Source organism: Harpia harpyja, chromosome 6 (genome assembly GCF_026419915.1).
Source record: "Harpia harpyja isolate bHarHar1 chromosome 6, bHarHar1 primary haplotype, whole genome shotgun sequence".
Lineage (NCBI taxonomy): Eukaryota > Metazoa > Chordata > Aves > Accipitriformes > Accipitridae > Harpia > Harpia harpyja.
Window position 1 is genome coordinate 4,291,344 of NC_068945.1, and position 22,547 is coordinate 4,313,890.

General features: G+C 43.3%; 1 protein-coding gene across 2 annotated transcripts in view; it reads left to right on the plus strand.

The window, feature by feature from the left end:
* Window positions 1–941: 941 nt before the first annotated feature.
* Window positions 942–22,547, plus strand: part of BORCS5 (BLOC-1 related complex subunit 5) — a 74,741-nt gene continuing 53,135 nt past the window's right edge. Inside the window, exons 1-2 of one of the 2 annotated variants that reach the window (XM_052791010.1) lie at window positions 942–1,172; window positions 1,775–1,918. In XM_052791010.1, coding sequence (XP_052646970.1) covers window positions 1,115–1,172; window positions 1,775–1,918 — 202 coding nt within the window. In that variant the 5' untranslated portion in view covers window positions 942–1,114. The remainder of the gene's footprint in view (window positions 1,173–1,774; window positions 1,919–22,547) is intronic. The other variant, XM_052791009.1, reaches the window with a different exon arrangement.

Here is a 22,547-nt window from a genome sequence, read left to right on the forward strand (position 1 = left end):
TATTTGTTTGTTATTTTGGCAGGGATCAAGCAGTCGTTCAGGCAGCTGAAAGAAAGGTCAATTATTATCAGGTTACAAAAGCACATAGTAGAGCCTACAGCTAGCAAAAGGCGATGCTGGATTGGGACCATCTTCCCGTAGCCTTGATCTGGGTAACACTTGTGAGGTGCCGTTCCCATGAGATAGGAGCGTTATTTTTGTGTTAAATTAAATCTTGGTGGCAGTTAGCAGAGGCAGCCAGGAGAAACGACGCCGAGTTCAGCGCAGAGCTTTCGATGATGCTGGGAATCGTGCTCGGGGGGAGAACAGGCTTTTTTGTAAGCTAGCCCTCTTCCACGTTTATAGACTATCCTTCCGTTGCAGACAATTGCGTGGCTTCTTTGCTGATTTGACTGTCAAATATTAAAATAATAAGTCTGAAATCTCAAAGCATGTTTCCTTCTCCTTTTCACTTGTTGGTTTTTTTTTTTTTTTTTTTGCTTAACCCAAGTTGCCTGTGAACTTTTGGTCGGGGCTGCTTTTACCTCGCTCCTGGCCCAAGGATGAAGGCAGCCGGCTCCTGCCCTGCTGCGGACAAGGGGCTGTAGGGTTGGATTTTTTTTTTTTTTTTTTTTTTTTGGGGGGGGGGGTGATGCCTGCTAGCCCACCCAGCAAGCCACGGGAGAACAGCGTGGCCCTGCCGGGGGTGGCTTTACCGGGCGGCCTGGGACCCAGACCCAGCACTCTGGGGTTCGGCGGCTTTGCCTTCGGCCAGAAAAATTAATATCCCTAATTCAAAAAAAAAAAAAAAAAAGATTAGCGCTGGTTTGCCTCCCCGCCTCACAGGAGGGCCGGGCCTGCAGGCCACGGGTGTGTGTGTGTGTGTGGAGGGGAGAGGCCTCCGGCCTCGCAGCCGCCATCCCCTCGGCTCCCCGGGCCCTGCCGCCTCGGCCTCTACGCGGAGCCGGGCCGGGCCGGGCCGGGCCTGTCGGGGCGGAGCCTGCCTGTCACCCGGGCGCAGCCGCCGGCGGAAGCCCCGTCGGCGGGCGGCGGCGGCGGCGGGAGCCGCGCTGCTCCCCCCGCCGCTCCCCTCGCTGCAGGAGGCGGGGGAGGAAGGCCGGCGTCCGCCGCCGCCATGGGAGCGGAGCAGAGCGCGGAGGCCGAGAGCCGCTCGGGCGAGCCCGGCGCCTCAGGTCGGTGGCCGGGGCGGGAGGGGAGCGGAACGTTGGCGGGAAGCGGCCGGGAGGGCGGAGGGGCCGGCGGGAGCGGGGTTCCCCCTGCCTTCGGGTCGGCGGGGATGCCCGCGGGAGGGCTCCGTGGTTGTGCGGGGGCGAGGGGCGGAGGCGGTTGCTGTGGAGAAGGGAACGGCTTTTTTCTTTGCCAGGCGGCGGCCCGGCCCTTCCGCTGGCGGCGGAGGCCCGCTTCGGGCGGCGAGGGGGGGGCACCGGGCGGGCGGGGGTACCCCGGAGCCCGGGCGAGGGCCCGTGTCCCGCTGGAGGGAGGAGGGTGCAGGGCTCGGGGTGGGGGGGCGTAAGGAGGAGGGTGTCAGCGGTGCAGGTGTTTTAAAATCGGCCGTGAACCAGGTTTTGAAAAACTTTTGCTCGGACGCAATACGTTCTCGGAGGGAGAGGGCGAGAGGGGAGCGTGCGGCCCTTCAGGGGTCTCGGCCATGTGTTTATGCCGTAAAAAAACGTACCTGTACTGCGTCGAACGTGGCAACGTTTGCTGAGGGTTGAGTTCTGATGGAATCTGCTTATTAATTTGATCGTTCCCTTCCTCTCCTGTATCCTTCCAGCATCTCCGTCGCCAGCCAAGCAGCGAGCGAAAATGGATGACATTGTGGTGGTAGCCCCAGGAACGCAGTCCTCCCGGAATGTCAGCAATGATCCAGATGTCATAAAACTGCAGGAAATTCCAACTTTCCAGCCCCTTTTGAAAGGTAAGCGATTGTTCTTCCTCTGTTTTTAAAGGCCTTTTTTTTTTTTTTTTTGTACCTAATGGAGCGTGTGCTTTGTGTATCCTGAGGTTCCTACCGAAGTTCATATTTCTGTCCATATTTTTCATTACACCTCTTGTTTTAAACCTTACTTTCTTTTGTTCTTTTGTAATTATTCCCAGCCCTCTAAATGGTGGGTGAGCTGGTTTAGAAGTGTGCTAGTAACATTCTCTGCAGTGGAACCATCTGCTGTGACGATAGTACAGCTCCAAGCATGTGAGCTTGCCCTGTACCATTGGCTGATGAGAGATGCCATGTTATATATATATTAGATGCCATTCTAATATATAATGGACCACAGTCTCCGGTTTTGCTCTAGGCTCTTAAAAACATCTGTGTGTTACTCTCTTGGAGTCATGGCTACACGTCTATGGATTCAGTTGCTTTAAAATCCGTATTTCATGTTGGGGTTTCCAACCTAGAGGAGATTTCGTTCTTGGTTTGGGAGGTGGGCTGTAGGGGTTGGACTGAGGCTTGCGTGGGTCCATAAGCCCTGTGTTGACAACATCCCTTTATATTGGTGAACCTCTTAAATTCCCACTGTGCCTCTCTCCCTTTCTTTCTTTGTTTCTTTTCCTCCCAGTTTTTTAGTTTCTTTCTTCCCCTGCACCCATTCTTTGTTCCTCTTATTCTGTTCAAAGGGAAGTGAAGATTTAAATCGGAGTTGCCAAGCCAACAGTTTACCAAAAACTGTTTGTGTGTTTTGCGGCCTGGCTTCTAGCTGTCTCTTTTCTGGAGACTGTGCAGCATCTTTAGTCTCCGAAAGCCCCTTGGGAAGGAAGATGTCTGGAGCAGCCTGCGCGAATTGATTTGGTAAAGGCAGCCTGCTCCTGGGTTCCTCTCCCTGGAACGGTGTGGGTCAGCAGGTTTGTGTGAACGTGCTGTGGACGCTCAGTGAGGCAGTGTTTTTTTGAAAATGCGAGGCCTACTGTGCATCCGTACATTGGCTGCAGCACTTGCTCATGCCTTGTAGGCCTGCTGTGACAAGAGAGGAAGGAGCTGGGATGTTCAGTGTTCCCTGCTACTGGAAGAAATGATGTGGTCTTGTACAGCTGCAGGTTTAGGTGCTACTGACTAGTCTGAGTGTCACTGATTCATGCCTGGCTGCTGTGAAGTAGCCACTTCACCCTGCAGGCATCACTAGAGGTGATGTAACATCACAATGTCGCTTTTTTTTTTTTTTTTTTTTTTTCCCTGCCGGTGTGTGCGTGTCTGCTGCATGAGGACCCTGGAACATGACTAGAAATTGTAGACACTATGATAACCCAATGGGCCAAATATTTGGCATTTTATTGGGTACTGCTGGATAGGCGTCTAGATGCGCACAGCACTGACTACTGTTTGCAGCAGAAGGGGCAGAAAAATGGGGAGGCCATTAAGGAGGAGAAGAGCAGACATGAAGGTTTTTGGGGCTGGTGCTGCTGTCCCCCTTGACCAAGGAAAGAGACTGTTATACCTTTTTTTTTTTTCTTGAACTTTACAGAGGGTAATGTAGAAATCTGTATTTGATTTATTCCTAACACTTTCACAGCCATTTTAGAATGGACTTGTAAGATTGCTGATGTTGGCACAGTGTTCATGTCAGCAGCAGGCTGGATCATTACCTGTGGGCAGAACATGCTTTGCCTGAGACCTCCTTGTACAAAAGGCAGAACCAGGATCTCGCCAGTAGCAATTTGGAATATAAATGCTGGAATCCAAATCCACAACAGAAATAAGGAAGTTTTAATCTGAGAGACCAAATTTAGAAGGTGCATTAACATCTGGCACCGAGGTTGTTCTGTATGTGTAAGAGCGCAATGACGAAGAGTTTCAGTTCCACCCAGCCTCAAACTGTGGTGAGCAAACCTGGGTTGCATAAGAGCTGTGGAAGTCCTGGGAAGCAGGACTGGTGATTGCTTCCAGAGGCGGTGTTCCTTATGGGTGGTTGAGGAGCAAGGATACAGAGTTTGAGGTAGGAAGTGAGAAAGAAGAGATAGCAGCAGTCTTGTGGCTGAGATAGAAAGGTTGGAAGGCACTGCCTTAGATGGCCAGTCCCGGTCCTTTAACTCCTAAACATGCATGTGTAAAGTTGTTTGATGGCAGGTCGTCTTGGTCACTGAGTTGCTTTTGCTTGTCTTACTTCGGACCTGAAGCTGTGTATGTATGATAGAAACCTTTTCTATTTCTATCACTTGGCCTGCTAATACTTTCCCTCCGAGTCTCTTGCGATGTGGTGACATCTGGTGACTGCTCAAGAGTATTGCATGCTTAATCATGTTTACGTTTGTGAACAGCTTTTTCGGCCTCAAATACTTGTTATTACTTGAACAACAGGACTGCGATACTTGTGTTCACTACAGAAAGCACTGTGGTCTCTTGAGTGAGTCGAGTCTTGAGAGACCCCAGATCTGCCACAGGCTGGCTCGAGAAGCTGTTCTGGTTTGGACTGGTCTCTGTATTCTTCACATGCAAGATCATGTTCCTGGAATGGATGAAGAAGGATACTAGAGATCTTTTAGGAGTTAATCCTAAAAACTTGTGTCTTGTGATCTACCAGCTTGGAGAGCTGAAGACCTGAGCTCATAGCCCTTGTAAGCTTCATTATTCTTTTCAGTTTCTCCTTGGCTAAGCAAAGCCAAGGGGTTTTATTTTGCTTTTAAGCCTCAGAAGAAGCCTAGTAGTTAAATTGATGGACTGGGGAAGCACTTGGTCATGAAGAGACTGCATGTTCTTGAGAGACAAAGCACTTAAGAGCCAAAGCACTAGCCTTTCTTAGCCATATTGAGTTGAGCTTGTGATCAGTGAAGCTGGAGGTTGTTAGCGTTGTACACCCTTGCATGGAAGAAAATGCCAGTGTTGTGTCCATTACATCTTTCATACTAGGTTTTCCTTGTCTTCTACAGCAAAAATTGCACCTCAGAGTTACCAGCTATGATTGTGTAGGGTCCTTCTAAGTAATGTTTGCCTTCTTCAAAGTACCGTCATTGTGACTGAGCATGCGTAATAAGCAGTGTTTGAGAGATCAGCGTTTAAGTATTTGCTGATTCCAGTGTTTAAACCTGTCAGGCATGGCTCTTCGGTGGGGTAGGCGCTATTGTCCTGAAGTGGTTGTGTAGCACCTACTTTGGTGAGTCAAGGACTGGAATGTCTCTCTTCTTAATGCCAGGGACTATCTTCTCTGGTGCTATATTCATGTGGACAGAAAGGGGAGAGTGTCCCACATGTGGTGGGTTTAGGAAAGCATTCCAGTGGATGCCTGTTGTATTGCCATTTGTAAACATCAAATCCCAATCTCGCCCAAACTGAGAGGAGAGAAAAACTACTCTTAGGGAGTGCACCTGGGAGTGAAGTGCCTGATTGTTATTCTCCAGAAACTGCTATATATTTGGGGGGTTTGCATTTTTTTTTTTCCTGAATGTAAAAAACCTTCTATTAGAAATGCTAGCAGGGAACTTCACTGCTTGATGAAACAAGACTCTTTTTAAAGTGGGGAGGACAGTTTGTAATCTAGACCTCTGGGAGCAACAGAGGAAGTCTCCTATCTTCTCCCTGGTCACAAGCATTCCCTGTAGAGACCTCTTTGTAAGTGGTACACAACAAATGGGATGTGCTGTTTCTTTCCTTGATGCGGCTTCCTGAGGATATTTGCATGAAAATGAAGCCTCTGTTCAGTGTCCCTGGTTCTTGCAGTCTGTTCATAGCATGAAGTTCACGGCATGAAGCATCACCAGCTGTGTATAAAATCAAAGTCATCTTCTCTGAGTAATCCAAAGTGGTGATACTTTTGTAGCTTATGAACAAAGCTTATGAAGGTGTTTGGAAAAAAACCTAAAAATGCAATTTGCTTTGTGGTCATTACTGTGGAAGGTTGATAAGGTACTACAGTGTGGGATTTTTCTCGGAAAGACTCTTACTAGATCTGTAAAGTATTATCTCTGACCCAGGATTTGGCTTTTACGACCAGGGGATCCTCTCTGAGGATTGAGGACTGCTGGCAAGAAACGGGATTCACTTGACAAAGCACTTAAAGCACCTTTACCGACAGGTGGGCCAACCTGAAAACAAAAGTGTTAAATTAGGAATGATTATTGACCACAGTTAAGTGAGGAAACAGTGGACAGGGTTGAAAAGCGAAGGGTGAATATTCTGTTGTTTGGCTTTTCTTTTCTATGCGGTTTTTCTTGGTCATTAAAGCAAGATGGGTGGGGTAAGGAAATAAGCATTGTTACAAAGCTTCCCAAAAGCTTTTGAAAAGGGTGTTTAGGTTTTGTGTTGTGAAAACAGAATGCTCGTTACATTCTTCCAGAGGGCATCAGCATCTCTCCCAAGCCTCAAGAACGATTGAGGTCCGTCTTTCTGGAAGCAGTGGAGTGTTACGGTAAACAAAGAAGACAGATACATATAAAGGACCTATTGGTGCGTGTTAGTAATATAGGAGAAGCTGTTTGAGAACTAGTCATCCAACTACAAATATAATTCCTATTCTGTGCCAAGGTCAGCAAGACCTAAGGCAAACAAAATGTTGAGAGCTTGATAGTAGGAACAAAAACATTGACTGGTGTATCTGTTAATTTAACAATCAAATTAAAATGGGTTGAGACTAACACTGTTACTTTCCTTGACTGATTAGTTCTGAGAAAGGGAGCAGGACATGGGTGAGGTTGGAGTGTGTGTGTCTGGGGCTCTGTTTTGGGCAGCTGTCTTGTAAGTGGCATGCTCTAGACTTTGTAAGACAAAGTAGATCTTGTGGGTCTTTTTGAAGGAAGTCCGTGTAATTAATACCCATTCGTGACTATGTCTTCTTGCAGGAAAAATGATTTAACTTTCATTGCCAGTGGGTTAAATGAAAAGCAAAAGGTTCCAAAGTTTGTATTAGAAGAAAAGTCTTGTTACTTCTTAGTTACTTTGCAGAAACTGTGTCACAAATAGATTCTAGGCTACATCAGCTGTTTCTGATGGTATTTAATGTCAGGTTGGTCATTTGTTTTGGAAACTCCAGATACAGAAGGGTACATTAAACAAATAGACTTGTCTGTATGATGGTGACAAAAAGATTTCCAAGCAGCAATCCTTCTTCCAGGCATGTATCTAAAATAGAAGTTGAAAGAAATGAAGTCTAGAATGGAGTCATAGAACCAAAGAACGGTTTGGGTTAGAAGGGACCTTTAAAGACTATCTAGTCCAACCCCCCTGCCACAGGCAGGGACATCTTCCACTAGATCAGGTTGCTCAAAGCCCTGTCCAACTTGACCTTGAACACTTCCCATGATGGGGGATCCACAACTTCTCTGGGCAACCTGTTCCGGTGTCTTGCCACCTTTGTCATAAAAAAAATTTCTTCCTTTTGTCCAACCTAAACCTACCCTCTTTCAGTTTAAAACCATTGTCCTTTGTGCTCTTGCTACAGGCCCTGGTAAAAAGTCTTTGTCTTTCTTATAAGCTATATTTGTCCTATGGAGCCTTTTTTTTGGAAGTAAACTTGTTCCTACTTATGGCTAGAATTCTGTACTGGTAAAAGGTCTTCAGCATGAAGAAGCAAAAGAAACAGAGGTTACTGTCTCACTGCCAAGGCACTGTGTGGGCAGCAGAAGCTTCCTTACATTGCTGTGCCTCCTCCCATCCCCATAGGATTTTGTGATTAGTTTGCTCTCCAGTCTGGTTTCATGGTTCGTCTGGTCACCCTGGTGGTATTGTGAGCATTTGAGACATCCTGACGGCCTGACAAAAGCTGCCAAAAAGGCAGTGGCTTTCTGCTTCAGCTGGCCAAGCTCTATCAGTTTTTAATTTTGAAGGGTGTCTCTTGTCATTTCCAAATTCTGTGATCAGTCCCATTAATGTTCCTGGGCTACTTGTGTCTATTGACAGACTTGCAGACTCTAACCTGGTTTTTGAAAAGGGAATGTCTTAGCGAATGGTCTTCATGCTTTATTGAGACATTTCTGGAACATCTGAAAACCAAGGTGTTTCAGTAGCCCATGGCTTGTGTAGAAAATGGCAGCTTTCAAGTTGCATTCTGTTTGGTTTGGTGCCAAGTTAAAAATTCAAGTAACACATGGGTATGGGAAGAGAAATTATTCTTGTTTTGGAGACGAGTTCTTCACACTGTGTAAGAGTGACTTTCAGTTTCTTCTTGTATTTGGTGTTTGCTGCACAGTAGTTCATTGAATGCCCAGGCTGGCAGCTTGCCCCTGTTGAAAGGGGGACTTACTCCTTGTTGCTTTTGCTTCTGGCCATGTGGGCATGTCCTCTGTTGCTCTGGCTCTAGTATTTCTTGGGCTTTTTGGTAGAAGACGTATCTTTTTCTGGTTATTTCCGTGCCAGGCTGGTGAGCAGACCCAGCTTGCAGGAGAGGTCAGTGAGTGCTAGAGTTGATGTCTGATAATTGACAGAAGCGGTGGTGAAGGAGGAGCCCAGGGCGTTAGATCCCCTTTTCAGTAGCAACCTGTTAAATAGGCTCAAGTCTAGTGACTTCATTACGTCTTGATACTGTGTTGGTAATGACATTGAAAGAATTAGCTTAAGTGTTGCCTGTTCTCTCGGTGTCTGCTAATGGTATCATACAGAGGACTCTACGATGTAAGTTGTGAAGTAGCTGCTGCTGGTGAAATGTGATTAAACTGCTCCTGCGATGTGCCTGGGTTGTCTGTCCTAAACAATGGTTCCTGAACACATCTCTTTACTATGAGTCTGCATTTAGCTGGAGTATAGTTCTGCATGTGGGGCCTTCCATCTTAGCTGTTTGCTGCAGTTGTGCTTTGTTTCCTCTTGCTTTAATGTTTTGGGTTTTTTCCAAGGTGGTGGACTATTTTCTGCTGCTGCCGGTTATACTGTATTAGGGACATTGTCTTTTTAAAAATTCAGGAAGACAAATTCATGCCCAGGTGGTAACTTAGGTGCCTTATGAAATGAAAACTGGAATTGGTTCTGTGTGCTAGGCAGACACCCTCCGGCTCCTCCTCAGCTGATGGCAAATGCCTTTTTGATGCCTTTGGTTTGAAGGCCTGAGCTGCCGTCTGCTAGGACTGTTCTCGGGAGGCGGTGCAGGGAGGACTGTGACCTTCTTCTAGGTGGGTCTTGTACATTACAGTTAACTTCTAACTAAAACAACACCTGCAGTAACTTGACACAAACTTTTGGTAACCACTCCCCTGTAAATACTGGTGATTCTTTTGTGCTGCCATTTTCCTTGTCCTTTCCTCCTCATTTGGAGGAAGTGGTTGCCAATATGGTGGTAGCATCCCTTGGAAGTGTAAGTGGTACTCAGTACTGAGCGTTAAGTAGTACATACTGTGGGTTCACTGAATATCGGCTTGTGGTTATTTAGAGAATTCAGTAGCGCTGTCTTGTGTTCTATCTATGGAAGAAATCTTAATTAAACTAAAAAAAAATTTTTCATGCTAGATATTTAATTGTTGAAGCTGTTGCTGATGCCTGCTTGGCCTGTTGCACAGGAATGTGATGATACTGTTCTTTTTGCTTTGTCTTGCCTGACAGTCTTTGGTTTGTTGTATGCAAGTTCCCCTGAGAGCAGGGATCGTTTCTGCGAGTTAGGCAGTGTGCTGATACGTAACTGGAGACTGTGGCTTATGAACAGTTTAGGTATGGGTCATGTGCTGAGACTGCAGATTGCATTTGCTATCATATACAGCATGTCTTTTGTTAGAGGAACTCCTGATCCCCCAGCACGGAGAGAAACAGTTATTGAGGGTTGCTGAGGCTCTTAGTTCAGGCTTGCCTGTGTTCCCAGGCATATCAAATAGGTGAGAGGCAGCTTCTCTGAGAGTTACTTGTGGTGTACTCCATTCCTTTGTCAGACATACATGGTATGGATCTTGTAGCTTGTAGCCATATGAAGGATCTTGTGCGCAGCTCATTAGCATCCCCTAGCCCAATATAACTGGATTCTTGTCCTACAAATACTACTGCTACTTTAGTAAGAATAGCAAAGCATGGGAAGATGTTGGTCAGTAAGGTTGTAGCATTTCTGTCCTTAACGTTTTTAGGGACACATTAAGCAAAGATCTATCAGGCGTGAATTGGAAGTAAATGAATAGGTTATGGCTAACCCAGTGAGATCTTTTCTTACTATGCTGCCTGTTATCCTTATTTGCGTTGCTTTGTTATTTATCAAGAAAGGTATTTCACAAAGAAGAAAATGAGGCCTTTACTCTGAAGAGTCTAGGATATAGTTTACCTGGCAGTAGTGTAAGAAGGAAACCGAAGTTACATGGCAGAGTGAGTCCTGAAAGATAGGTCCAGCATAAGGTGTGTCTTTTTTGTCTCAGTTATGGTTTAAAGTGAAAACTTGGCAATGGTGTTTTTATTACAGCTGGTGCACATCTTCAGCAGAGAAGCTGAAGGGAGATGCTAAGAAATCTTCTGAGAGGACAGTGGTGAAACTTGTGCTGCTGTACCGATGCTGTGCCAATCCTCTGTTGTCTTCCAATCACAGGAAACGTAAGCTTATGTTAGGTAGCTTGAAAGGATTGTTTATAACTTTTTTGGTAAGGTCACTTTTCAGGCAGGAAAACTACTTGTCAGAAAAATACTGATGTATTTATCTTTCTGGTATAGCGTGTAGAGGAAGGGTGGGTGTTTAGAGTTTATTGGCTTTAAAGCAATAGATTTCGTCACATCTCACTCCTCAGTATTTTCTATTGACTGACTTATATCCTCTCTTCTTTCCCTGAGCTTGCTGTATGCTGCTACTTCCATTTATTGTTTAGGGAATTTAGCTAATAGCACACGTTAGTGAATTTTGTTCCTATGATTCTCTAAACATTGCGATACTTCAATCCTTTTTAATTCTGCCCCTGTGCCTTACAAGGAGGATCTGCTTTTTGCAACACTTAACAGTGCTGCTGGGGGTATAGGGCTCTAACAGAATTTGCAACATCCAAGTTTGTTGGATGGACCCCATGCTTCGTGTTCCTAACAAAGTCTGTGAAAATGAGCATGTTGGGCAGAAAGAAATACCAAGAATGATAATGTGAGTACACATCTACCTGGTGTTTGTTGGGGTTTTTTTGTTGTTGTTGTTGTTGTTTTTTAATTGGTTGGGTTTTGGTGTTTTTTGGCTTGTGGACCAGTATTCTGTATTATGAAGAGCTGTGTCTCTGTTTTGGTTTCATGACTCAAAACTAGCTCCTGAAAACAGAACCTAGAAGATGCCTCAGTTTTGAGGAAAGGAGCTTTCCTTTCAAAAGGTTGTTGGAGGAGAGGAGAGGAGGATGATGGTGATGTCCTATTTCCATGTATTCCTCAGTGGATTGTTGACTATTTGGAGACCTGGTCTAACTCAATTTTATGTGTGGGAGGATTTGAGTCTGTGGTTAGGTATTACGCAAACAATATGCTCAACACAAGCTGGGAGAGTATTAGGGACTGTGGATACTCAGTTGTCTACCTTTTCCCCGCCCTGGCCCATACCCTTGCAAGCTGTTCCACACTGCATGGTATAATTTGTGTATTGGCAGATAAACAGAATGAGTCCGAGTGTATAAACCTAGATGATTAGCCTGGCCTCCCCTTTCCTGGGTGAGTACCCTTGAACTCCAATTTCTGCTGAACCCAATAGCTCTGACTCCTGCCTGGACCTCCTCAGGCACGTATGGCTCTTCCCCACCATCTTGCTGCATGTGAGTAAGCTTTGGTGGTCATCACAAGTCACCTGCAGATTCTCCTTCCTTTACCTTCACAGAGCTTCTGTGACAGAGCTCTCCAGCTGGCCTGTACGGCTCTTGGGGTGCAGCTACCCTTTGGATACATTAGAAGATGTGCTGAGGAAAAATACCATGTGGTAAGGAGTTAACCATATCCTGGTTTATAGATTTGCCACACGTTTTGATGAGGAGTACCTGCATGTTGGCCAGTGTACCTTGAAATCACTATTAACTGGTTAAGGTGGAATGAAAATAATTATTTATAACATCCAAAATACATAGTGTAATTACAAATGTTTACAGAAGCTGTAATCTCTTTATGTCAGGAGGAGATTGGAAATTGGATGCATCTGATAAGGTATAAGAGCTAGTGTGCTCTACTGGAGTGTCGCTGATCATCTTTCTAGGACAAGGAGAAGCATGTGATGGGAAAGCACTTACAGGACATTTTTCTTTGGGGGGGGCAGTCCTTGAAGGACTTCAGGCATCTAAAGCTAGATAGATTTTTTTTTTTTTTTCTTCTCCTTCTCTCCTTCACATTTGTGTACTTTTATTCAGCATTATTGTCTTGCTCATAAGTTAAGACTTGCTTGTAAGTCTTGGTTGAGACTGTGACTGAAGGGCCAGTGAAATTTCTCTTCCTACCTTCCCTGTTTGGTGTGTCTATGGGTACCTTCCTCTGATGTATATCCCTCTGTTGAACCTGATGTTTTGTATCAATGAAAATTGCATGCAAAGAAATGTTCCAGTTAAAAACGTGTGTAGGTTATATACATATAAACACACGCATGTGTGAGTGTATTTATAGAGATAGATAGTTGGAGAGATTACTCTCCAAGACTGCTCCTATAGGGATATTACAACAGTGTTATTCAGTGGATTCAAGTCTGTAAAGTAAGTTTCCCCTCTGTAGGCTGGATGGGGTTGGAGAAACAGTGGGGGACCTAATGGAAGCTGCCTCCTGGTGCCATTACTTTGGTTCTCTCCTCTTTAGCTGGCCACTGTGATACCTACTGCTCTTTTCACTTTGCTGTATTCTTCCAGCCATTAGTATCATGATGTATTTGTGTTTACTGGATAGTAACTGCTATGTTTTATGTTGGACACTTGGATGTAGAGACACAAGAAGTTTGTGTCTGGGATGTGTCTGTCATGCTGGGACTGAAACACCTGATGATCAGGGAAGGGATGGGACCTTGGAGTCTGACTGAGTTCCAGAGGGGAGCTCTGACACACGGACAGAAAATTTTAGTACCTTTAGTTACTATGGCAATGAGCAATATAGACGTGTTCAGCCAGAGATGCAAAGGAAAAGGCTGGAGGATGTGGCAACAAAATACCTGACTTTTCTTAATGAGAAATGTCTGCTATCTTGGAGGAAAGGATGAATGGTAATTACATATTTGAAATAGCACTTTAATGAGGAATCTCTCTGCTTATAAATACAACAGATTTCTCTGTTACCATCATCAGTGGTCACTTCAGTTATGAAGAAGTCTTACTTCCCTATCTTCTGGTGTTGAAAATCTTAATAAAATGTAAGAAGAAAATGAGCTAGACATGCCAAAGGTCACTTTGCCATTACCTCCAGGACGGGTCTGCCATTAGGAATCGGTGAAACTCTCAATAGAAAGCGGGAAGGAAAGAAGTCAGAAATGCTTCTGAGCTATTACCTGCATCCCTAAACCTCCCACCTCTGTCCTCAGAAAAAATTAAAAAAAACACCCAACAAAAGAAACAAAAAACCCAAACCAAACAAAAAAACCCCAACACCCCCCAAAACAACAACCTGAAAGTATTTTGGCCTGAAGTCCATATTCTAGACTTCATGTCTAGTATGTTGCTTGACGTACTTTATTCCAGGTGCCTTCCCAGCAAAGATCAGTGAGCTCTCTACTTCCCAGTGGGCAGGCGGCTGACTGACTGCCAAGTGCACTATGCTGTTTAAACCTCATTGATCCCCAGTGCTGACCTGTAGTTGTGTGCGGTGGCAGGACATTTCTTTCTAAATACTTTTTTTTTTCTTTTGCACTGAAAGGCTGAAGATGCACCAACATGCTCATTTGCCAACAGTTTCTTGTTTGTTTGTTTTTTAAATTGTACCTACTGATATATCCCTTAACTTTGAATACTGTTGGCTTTAAAATATTTTATATGTGTGTATGTGTGCATACATACTTGCTGTATATAGTATGTATATACTATACCTACAGATGATGTATGTGTAGTATGTATTTTCTGTACATAGAAACTGTACATGTATAGTTTACTTCTTGTGATGCTGCTTGGCCCCCTGTTAATGTTCTTTTGCTTGACTGGTGGCCGTTTCTGAAACGCTTGTGTCTTGCTGCTAGGCCAGTAGCAGTGTTGCAATGCATCGCTTTTGAAAAATGAATGTTTCTGTTTGATCTTAGGCTTTATAGGAGTTAATAAGTTTATCCAAGTCCAGAAGAGTATTTGGTTTTAGGCCAATCAATTTTTTGAGAAAGATTATGATTAACCAAGAGGCACAGTGTAAATTATTACACCGTATGTCCTAGTTCTTGATTTTTTTTTTTTTTCCTATGGGTGCTGATTCAGTGAAGTAACCATCAGCAAAGTAAAGGATGAGTGGATACTTCTGTATCCACAGCCTGTCTGCAGTTAACTGCACTTACTATAACATCACATCATTCAGAACTCTACTCTTATTTTTATTTCCCTGCCCAGGCACTGTTAGTAGAATAAAAAGCAGATTCCAGGAGGTTGTATGTGTAGATAATACCCCCCTTTTCTAATTAAGAATTTGACTTACTAAAATTATATAAAGATAAAAAGGTTATTAAGATAGAAGTGAAAAAACAAGTCTGCTCAATCCCTAAACTTTGTTGTCAAAGCAGTATGGTGGGATCTTAGCTTAACCATGTTCTCTCTGTGTAATTGTGCAAAATGAGTTTGGCAACCAAGCAATAAAGCGCAGGTCAGCAAGCTCATTGTTATAAAACCTTGAAATTTAGAATAAAATTTGATCTGCCTCTATTCCTTTCTTAGGGCAGCTTAACAAAAAGGAAAATAGGAGTTTTGTGGTTCGTTTGGCTTGAACAGTGATGTTTGACATACTGAATTTTGTAATATTCCCTCTGTTTTCCATGTGGGGCTGGTCATGGTACGCTTGGCTTAGTTGTCTGCACCCTTGCATATATAAACCAGAAAATGCACAATTGCAGGTTACATGCTGAATCCTGAGGTGCAGATGATCTGCTGGAGATAATGCTTTTTAATTTGCAATAGTAACAAAATTACTAGTAGTAATGTGTAGTAGGAAGTGCAATTGCTGCCTGTTGTAGTTGTGCATAAGCACCACTCTGCCAGCGTGCTGTACAAATCAACGTGGAAGCCTACATCATCCTGAGGTAGTGGTCAGAGAAGGGACTACATTAGTCAAGGATAAGGGGCAGGAGCAGATGTACATGCTGTAAAGCAATGGTTTGTTTCAGTAATGGATGTTCAGGGTGAAATTGCAACTTTGCCAAAGTCGAAGGCAAAGCTCCTGTCCCAGCAGAGCAAGGATTTTTGTCCCAAAATAGTGTGCATTTCTGTATAGTTTAAGTTCATATGGTAGAGCGCTAAGGTTGATGTTTGAAGTTTGACAGTAATAAACATGTTCTGGAGACAGTGTGGAAAGGTGCCCAGTAAGATTGTTAGACTTGATGCTCTCACCACCCTCCCACCCTTAAGCTAGATCCACAAGGGGCTTGGTTGTTCAGAAGATGGGAACATCCTTAAAGGTTTTTGTGCTCACCTGTCTGTTTATATGCTCTGTATTAAATAACCACAAGCTAGAAAGCATTTGTAGCTCAGAAGAAGGGATTGGAGACCAGGATCCTCACTACTTCCTTCACTCTAGCTCTACCCCTTTTATTTATCCGCCTACCTGTTGGTTATTCCTTGGCCATGCATACTAAGCTAAGGGGCTCCAGACAGCCTTTGGCATGACAGAGGTGCTGCTGAGATGCTACTCAGCCTTCACAAAACTGTGGTCATCCTTGGCATACTCTAGCAGGATTTTAGCACCTGGGGAGATTTTTTTTTTTTCTTTTTTTGTGGTGGAAGCTCTATCTTCCAGCAATCTTAAGACACTTGAGAAGTTCTAAAGATTGCACTGCAGTGACGTGAGTGCCTTTTGTGGGCTAATGTCTTGGATGCTTGTGGAGTTTTTTGTTTGAGGTGTTCTTGTGTGTGTGTGAGAGTGTTTGAGTTCCCTGGGTGCTTTTACCTGTGTTGCACATGTCTACTTTCCTTATGTTCCAAAATGTTTACTAACTGTAATTTTGGCACATAATTTCAGAGAAGACACATGATATGCCCTGGTTGGCCGTGATATGTTCATTAAATGTAAAATGTCCTGCAGTGCAATATCTCCTGTGTTAGAGATCCACTTTGAGCTGATTTGAGGCACTGTATCCAGTATGTTTTTTCATATGGTAAAGAGTTGAAGGGCAAAAGTAAACACACATGCTGTTAGGAGAGAAATTTTTCTGTGAGGTTAAGAGTAAACAGTAGAAATACTAGGCTGCTGTTTGAATTCACTTGTGTGGGTTTTTTTTCCTTTCAGTAGCTGGTGCATATAGAAATTAACTCTGGAAATGGTAGGTGAGTCTATTCTAATGCAGTGAAAACTGGGACTTTATGATTGCAGGCTGCAGTCCTCTAATTGATACAGTTGGGATACCCCTTAGAAGTCACTTGTGCAACTTGCACAGACAGAAATATCAGAGTGCGAAGTGCAGTTCGGTGTTGCAGTAGAAGACCTGAGAAGCTCAGTCAATAAAACTAGATTTTTCCACCATGGTGTATCAGCCTGGCAGTGATGTATTCTGCCCAAGGGAAAGGTGTAACAGCGGGTATAGTACTGCCTTTCAGTCTGCCTACTGAGCTGCGGCTGGGGAGTCAAGGGGACAGCGTCACAGGCTGCTAGTAAGTTACTCTGCTGTGGAAGAGAAACCTGTGCATTTCATGCCTCGGGAGTAGTGAGGCACAGCAGCAATCCTTCAGCTCAGTGCTGCAATGTCCTTTCTCTGTTTTCTGATTTGTTGTTCTTTACCCCCGTAGGCCTTTGTGAATATGGAGACTTGGAAAGACTGCAGTCTAGGTAACTGCCACAGGGTGTCACTGGAATACAAAAGGAGTAGTAGATGTGATTGAAAAGGGCTGGAAACCTTGCTGAAACAGTGCATTGGAAACTGCTTTCTCTTCAAGCTCTTTTCATGAACATTTGTGTTCTAGTTGCATTCGTTGTACCTAGTGCCCGAGGTCTTGGTGGCCTTGGTGGCAAGCTGGGTTTGGTACCAGCTGGACCTGTGAGCTGAGCCACACAGTGCTTAACTGAGAGGCGACTACAGCCTGAAACGGTACTGGGTCTGTGAGGAGGAGATGGTGCAGAGATCTTCAGCTGAAAGTCTTTCAGAAGTCTTTATGATCTTGAAAAATAAAAATCTTGTGCGCCACTTATTTCCAGTTGTTGATATGAGGGGTTTTCTAAGCATGTATGGTAAGAAAATGAAATATAGATCAGCAGTAATACAGATGGAAGCACATGAGGTTTGGCTCCTGTCCATGGCTATTGATCCTCACCTCAGTACCCTGTCTGTGACATGGAGTTTAATAGTATTTTCTTGGCAACACTGTTTTGATCATAGGTGTGTTGAAGACTGAGGTGTTCTCATCCAAGATACTAGTGCATAGTAAGTTTTTCCCCAGTGGGCCATTGTGCTCGGAAAAACGTTCATCCAGAATATGGAATGGAACTGGGGAACTGATGTGTCTAGAAAATGATTGCAACACCCTCTCCTTCCTACCAGCCCCAGCCCCAAAATATTCATCTTGATCAAATCTTCTTTCTAGTTCATCACCAGCCCTACAACACATAGTGCTGCCAGAGTCCATGACACGGTATGAACTGAGACCCTTTAGCTAGTGGGTGAGGGGACAGAGGTGAAATGAGAAAGGGGGAAAGGGGAAGAAATTATGCATCTTTTAAGTGATGGCCTAAAATTCCAGACTTTAACCCCACCTTCCTAGTCTTTGTATCCTAGTGTATCTCACATAAATGAACACATTTGTTTGTATATGTCTCTTCAGCTTAAAATGCAATGCTTTGCTAATTCCCAAGTTATTTCTTAGGAGAGTGAGCGTGGAAGGGAATGTCATGAACCTGCATCTCTGTTGCCTTGGAAATGTCATTAAGATACCTTGTCTCCAGTCTATCATGCCAGTAAAAGCCCTTTGACATTGCAAGGGTTTTAAGTGGTTCTCTTTTCATTAATGCATTAATGGGAGGTGTGTACCAAAACATCTGGACATCAAGTGGGGAGTCAATGCCCTTCACTATATGCTGTTCAAACCTTTTGGTGCCTGGGAAGGTGTTGGCACTCTCCAGGAACTTGAGGCTATAACCTATTTGCATATAACCAGTTTTTAAAAACTAAAATGCTAATATAGGCAACCTTAATGCTTGCCCAAACTTGTTTTCAGTGAGACACCATGCAAAATTGCTTGTGCTTGTTCTCCTCCCCCTGATCTCACTGTTCAGATTAGAGATCTCTGGCAAGACATGCCTCTTCAGCACTCGGACTTTGGTATAAAATTACTGGAGTCTGAGTTTCCTCATTTAAAATTCCTTGTTTCTGCAAACTCTTTCTAAACTCATGTGCCAGCTACGAGGGATGGGAAGCCATGTTTCAAGTTAAACCAGAAGCAGAGTGCCGAGGAAACCCTTCTCCTGAAGAATCCCTTTCTTTTTCAGGTATTAGCTGGCTCGGACAAGTGATCATCTCTTCTTTCTAGGTTTTTACTGTGTTATGTCCTTATTGCAGTGGATTTTTTCCTGTGTGTGTGGGCAATCCTTCAAGGACACGATGCATCTGTGACTGACCCTGCCTATTGTACCTTGGCATATTGCACTTTCTCTATGCCTGCTGTGTGTAATTGGAAGCTGACCTGGAGTCCACTGTGGGTACCAGTTGTGGTTGTGGCAGTGTAGATGGGATGTTTCCAAAGTGGAAACTGGAAAGTGTGGTCTTCTTACGGATTAGGGCTTTGTAAGTCATAGTGATCAAGAGACTTCAAAAAACATCGTAACTTTCATCTGGCTGTGTTTTAGTGAGTAACCCTTTGCTTTTAGTTCTTGGTGACACCAAGATAATGTGCTCCAAGAAGCAGGGTGCTGCAGTACATATTATCCTGGTGATATATTTCACAAGTTTTAAATAAAATTGCTTATGTTTTAAAATGTTCCTTTCCACACGATACCAACCACAAATAAAACTGCTGGAAAGGCACTGCTGACACTCTTGATGCTGACTGATCTCTCTTTGCAAGGAATGGGTCAGGGATGTTCAGCTGGATGAGGAAGAAGATGGGCAAAATGTTGGTCAGGGTTTTATCAATTCTCGTTCTTCATAATAGTAGTCTTGGAGGATTTCTGTCAGCTAATCAAAGCCTGAACCTAAAGGGAAAGTTTGATTTTTCCTTCTAGTCCTTAGGTCTCGATTTCATCTGAGTAGACAGTACTTTTATCTGTAATAGGAAGTGGAAGAGATACTGGAGATGGAACTTCTTAAGTAATACCTCCTGTGAGATTAAATCTTGTTTTTTCTGTGATGTGTGAGTAGCAAAAGCAGATGATTGGAATGGAAGTACATGTTTGTATTTATACATTTGTACAAACAGGATGACTTAGAGTAGAATACTTAACTCTTGCTTTTTGCTGCCTCCCATTGAGGGGTCTTGTCATCAGTTTTAGTATGAACTGAAATTTCAAGTCAATTTGGGTGGTAGCTCAGTTGCTTTCATTGCGGTAGTTTGAAATTCTCCACTGTTCTACATTTCCTCAGTTTTCCATCTGATCTATTATATTCTATGGTAGAGAAGGCAGTAAGGAAGTATGCATTAGTCATTGAGATGAGAGGCTTTATTTCTTTTCTTGAATGTTTGCGCATAGATACTTTTTTTTTTTTTTGGTAACTGAAATCATACCCAAGCTCTGAATTGTACTTGGATATATGGGTGGCAGAAAAAAATTTGCTGTTTTATCAGAGATGAATCTAAACTGCACACAGCTTTGTCGTCTTTGGAGCCAAGAGCCCAGTGGAGCTTTAAAATGGAATTCACTGCACCTCTGCTGTTTGCTAACACAGGGTGGTCCAGAGACTTGAGGTGCCAGTGTGGATTTACTTTGTACAACCTAGCACGTGAGGTGCTGCGGGGCCTTGCTTTAGAGAGGAGGAGGATTTGGCTGTGGCTTCAAATTCTGTGGGCGATTTGGCGTCTTGCCGCAACCTGGCAACACAGAAGTTACAAAAAGTGCAAACCCATGGGGTTTTTGTCCATGTTGTCTTTGACATCTTGTTACTAGGCTTTTTGTTTTAGTAGTAACTTCAGTATCCTATGAGTTAAGTATCACTGCAGGCAGTTGGAATTTTCTTGCTTCATTTCCTAATGAAGGCAACAGGAGATGAAAATCAGACTTTGGTTCACATATTAAATTGGTCTCGAGCTGTAATTGTTTCAAGGGTCCAAATGGCTGGTTTGATGGAATTTATTTATTTACTTATTTATTTTTCCACATCGTGTATCTAATTAAACTAACTGTGATTCTGGCTCAGAAAAATTTTGTGCAGATATTATGCGATACTTAAAGCTTCTTATGGGATGACCAACAAAAAGAGAAGAATAAAATGTTATATTAATTTATTTCAATCTCTCATAATACCTAGTTGCCAGTGAAGCAGCAGTATATAGGTATGCTGCCTACCTGCTGTCCTGTGTTAAGAGATAAATTTGATGCTTCTGTCTATCCTTGCTTAGTTGTCAAGTGTTCTGTCTTTAATATCTGGATATTGGGAACATCTGCTGGCATCTTTGTGAACAACAAAGCTAATGATAGTTATTAGTGAAGTTTTGTGCAAAAATTTGTTTCTTCTGCTATAAGAGAGATTGCTGTTCCCTGTGACCTCATAAGCTGTTGCTGTGCTACTACTTCTAGTAGCTGTGCTACTACTACTATATACCATCTATGTGAAAGACCCTGCTAGTACAAAACTCTCAAATCTGAAGTTAGATTTGTGCTTCAACTAGGTGTTGCTGTTGCTTTTTTTTAAGTTAGAAGTATAAGGCTCACACAGTCCTGTTCTGTGTTTAACAATTTCATAGAGACGTAGAGGTGCATTGCTGAGGGGAAGGGGAAGGCGTTGACTGTCACTGCATGTTGAAATGGGCATGTGAAGTATTTCAAAGTCTGTTTGCTAAAAGTTTAGAAAGTTCTGGAGGCTGATGAGGAACCTGATACAAACCTAAGTCTTGGATTCACTGGTTGTAATTATTACAGCTGTAGTAAATATGGTATTTGATCAGTGCTGAAATGGATGTCATAGCACTTAATGTTTAATGAAGACTAGCATGTTAATAAATTAACATATCAGATGTCAAAGGTGCTGTTGGAAACAAAAATTAACAGACTTGAATTTGCCTGTTTTCATCACTTCTTCTGACGTAAAATGTAGAGGCTGATGAGCTGTCAGTGGTCAAGAATGGATTTTGACTCATTTTGGAAAGTCTGTTTTACGTGCTGCTTCTGTTTTTAAACATACCGATATGCCTGACTTTTGCAGGGTGGAGGGAGACAGGGGCTTTGTTGAACCTGGAAGGCAGAAGTTTTCTGTGATGTTGGCCTTGGGTTTCTCCAAATCAGCTTTTAAATTTTTTACCCTCAATATTTTTGTTTTTGAAAGACGCTGGTTTTCTCATCTTAAGAAATTTGGACCGAAAGCGTAAAAGCATTTTAAAACCAACCAAACAACACAAAACAAAAAAACAACAAAAAAGCCCCAGCTCTGCTGGTTAAAGCTATTTGCCTGACGTATGTTTCTCCAGAGGCCCTCTTAAAATTGCATGGCTACGATAACATCCAACAGGTGAGAAAAGGCGTGGGTCCAAAAGTTGGGTACCATGCAAACATTGCATGGTTTTGTGGATTAATCACTTGGGTACATAAATTATTTCTTTTGTCTAATGATCTGTAGTACATCAACTGATGACTGAGCTGCAGTGGTGTTTCAGACTTCCTGTTCTTTATTTTAAATGCCAAATGCCTTTATTAGTATCTAAATCCAATTACTTTTGTTGTCAATGTTTGCATCTGTGTTTGGATGAAAATGTGAAGACTCAACCTAGCTTTTAATGCCAGGCAATGGGACAGATGTGGGAAGGGTAGATTTATTTTTCATGTCATAGCTCTTACCTGTGCAAAGAAAATTGTGGTGGTGTGTCTACCTTTGTACCATCTCAGCTTGCAGAAGAAAGCATCTACAAAGGTGCAGGTTAAAGTTTTGATTGCATCAACTATTTAAAATCTAAATTAAAATAAAGTAGTTTTCCTGTGCAGTGAATTGACAGGAGTGAGTTAGATATAGAGGCGCTGCACCACGGCAGTAGGACTGATGTGAAGAAGGTTGATCTCTCAATAAAGATACAGAAAACTGGTTGAGTGAGTTGGCTAAAAATGGGCTGTGCTCATGTGTGCCATCATGGTCAATGTGCAACAGGGAAAGATAAGGATAGTGCATACAGGACAAAAGAAAAGGGAGAAATTGTTAAATATTGACAGATCAGGTATACTTTTGGAAAAAGGGGAGAAACTGAGGATGTTTGCTTTCCAACCTCTAATCAGTTAATATTTAACCAGTGGTCACAGGTGACTCATCTCTACTATCTGTTCCTTGTAAATGCAAATTTAAGATGAAAGAAAAATAGGGTGATCAGCGTAACCAAGGAATCATCTGGGAAATAAAAAAGGGAAAATGTTTCTGGCAGGCAAGGAACTGAATTGGCTTATCATGGGATCCAGCAGGCACTGGGGCTGGCGTGGGGAGAAATCCCATGGGTTGTGG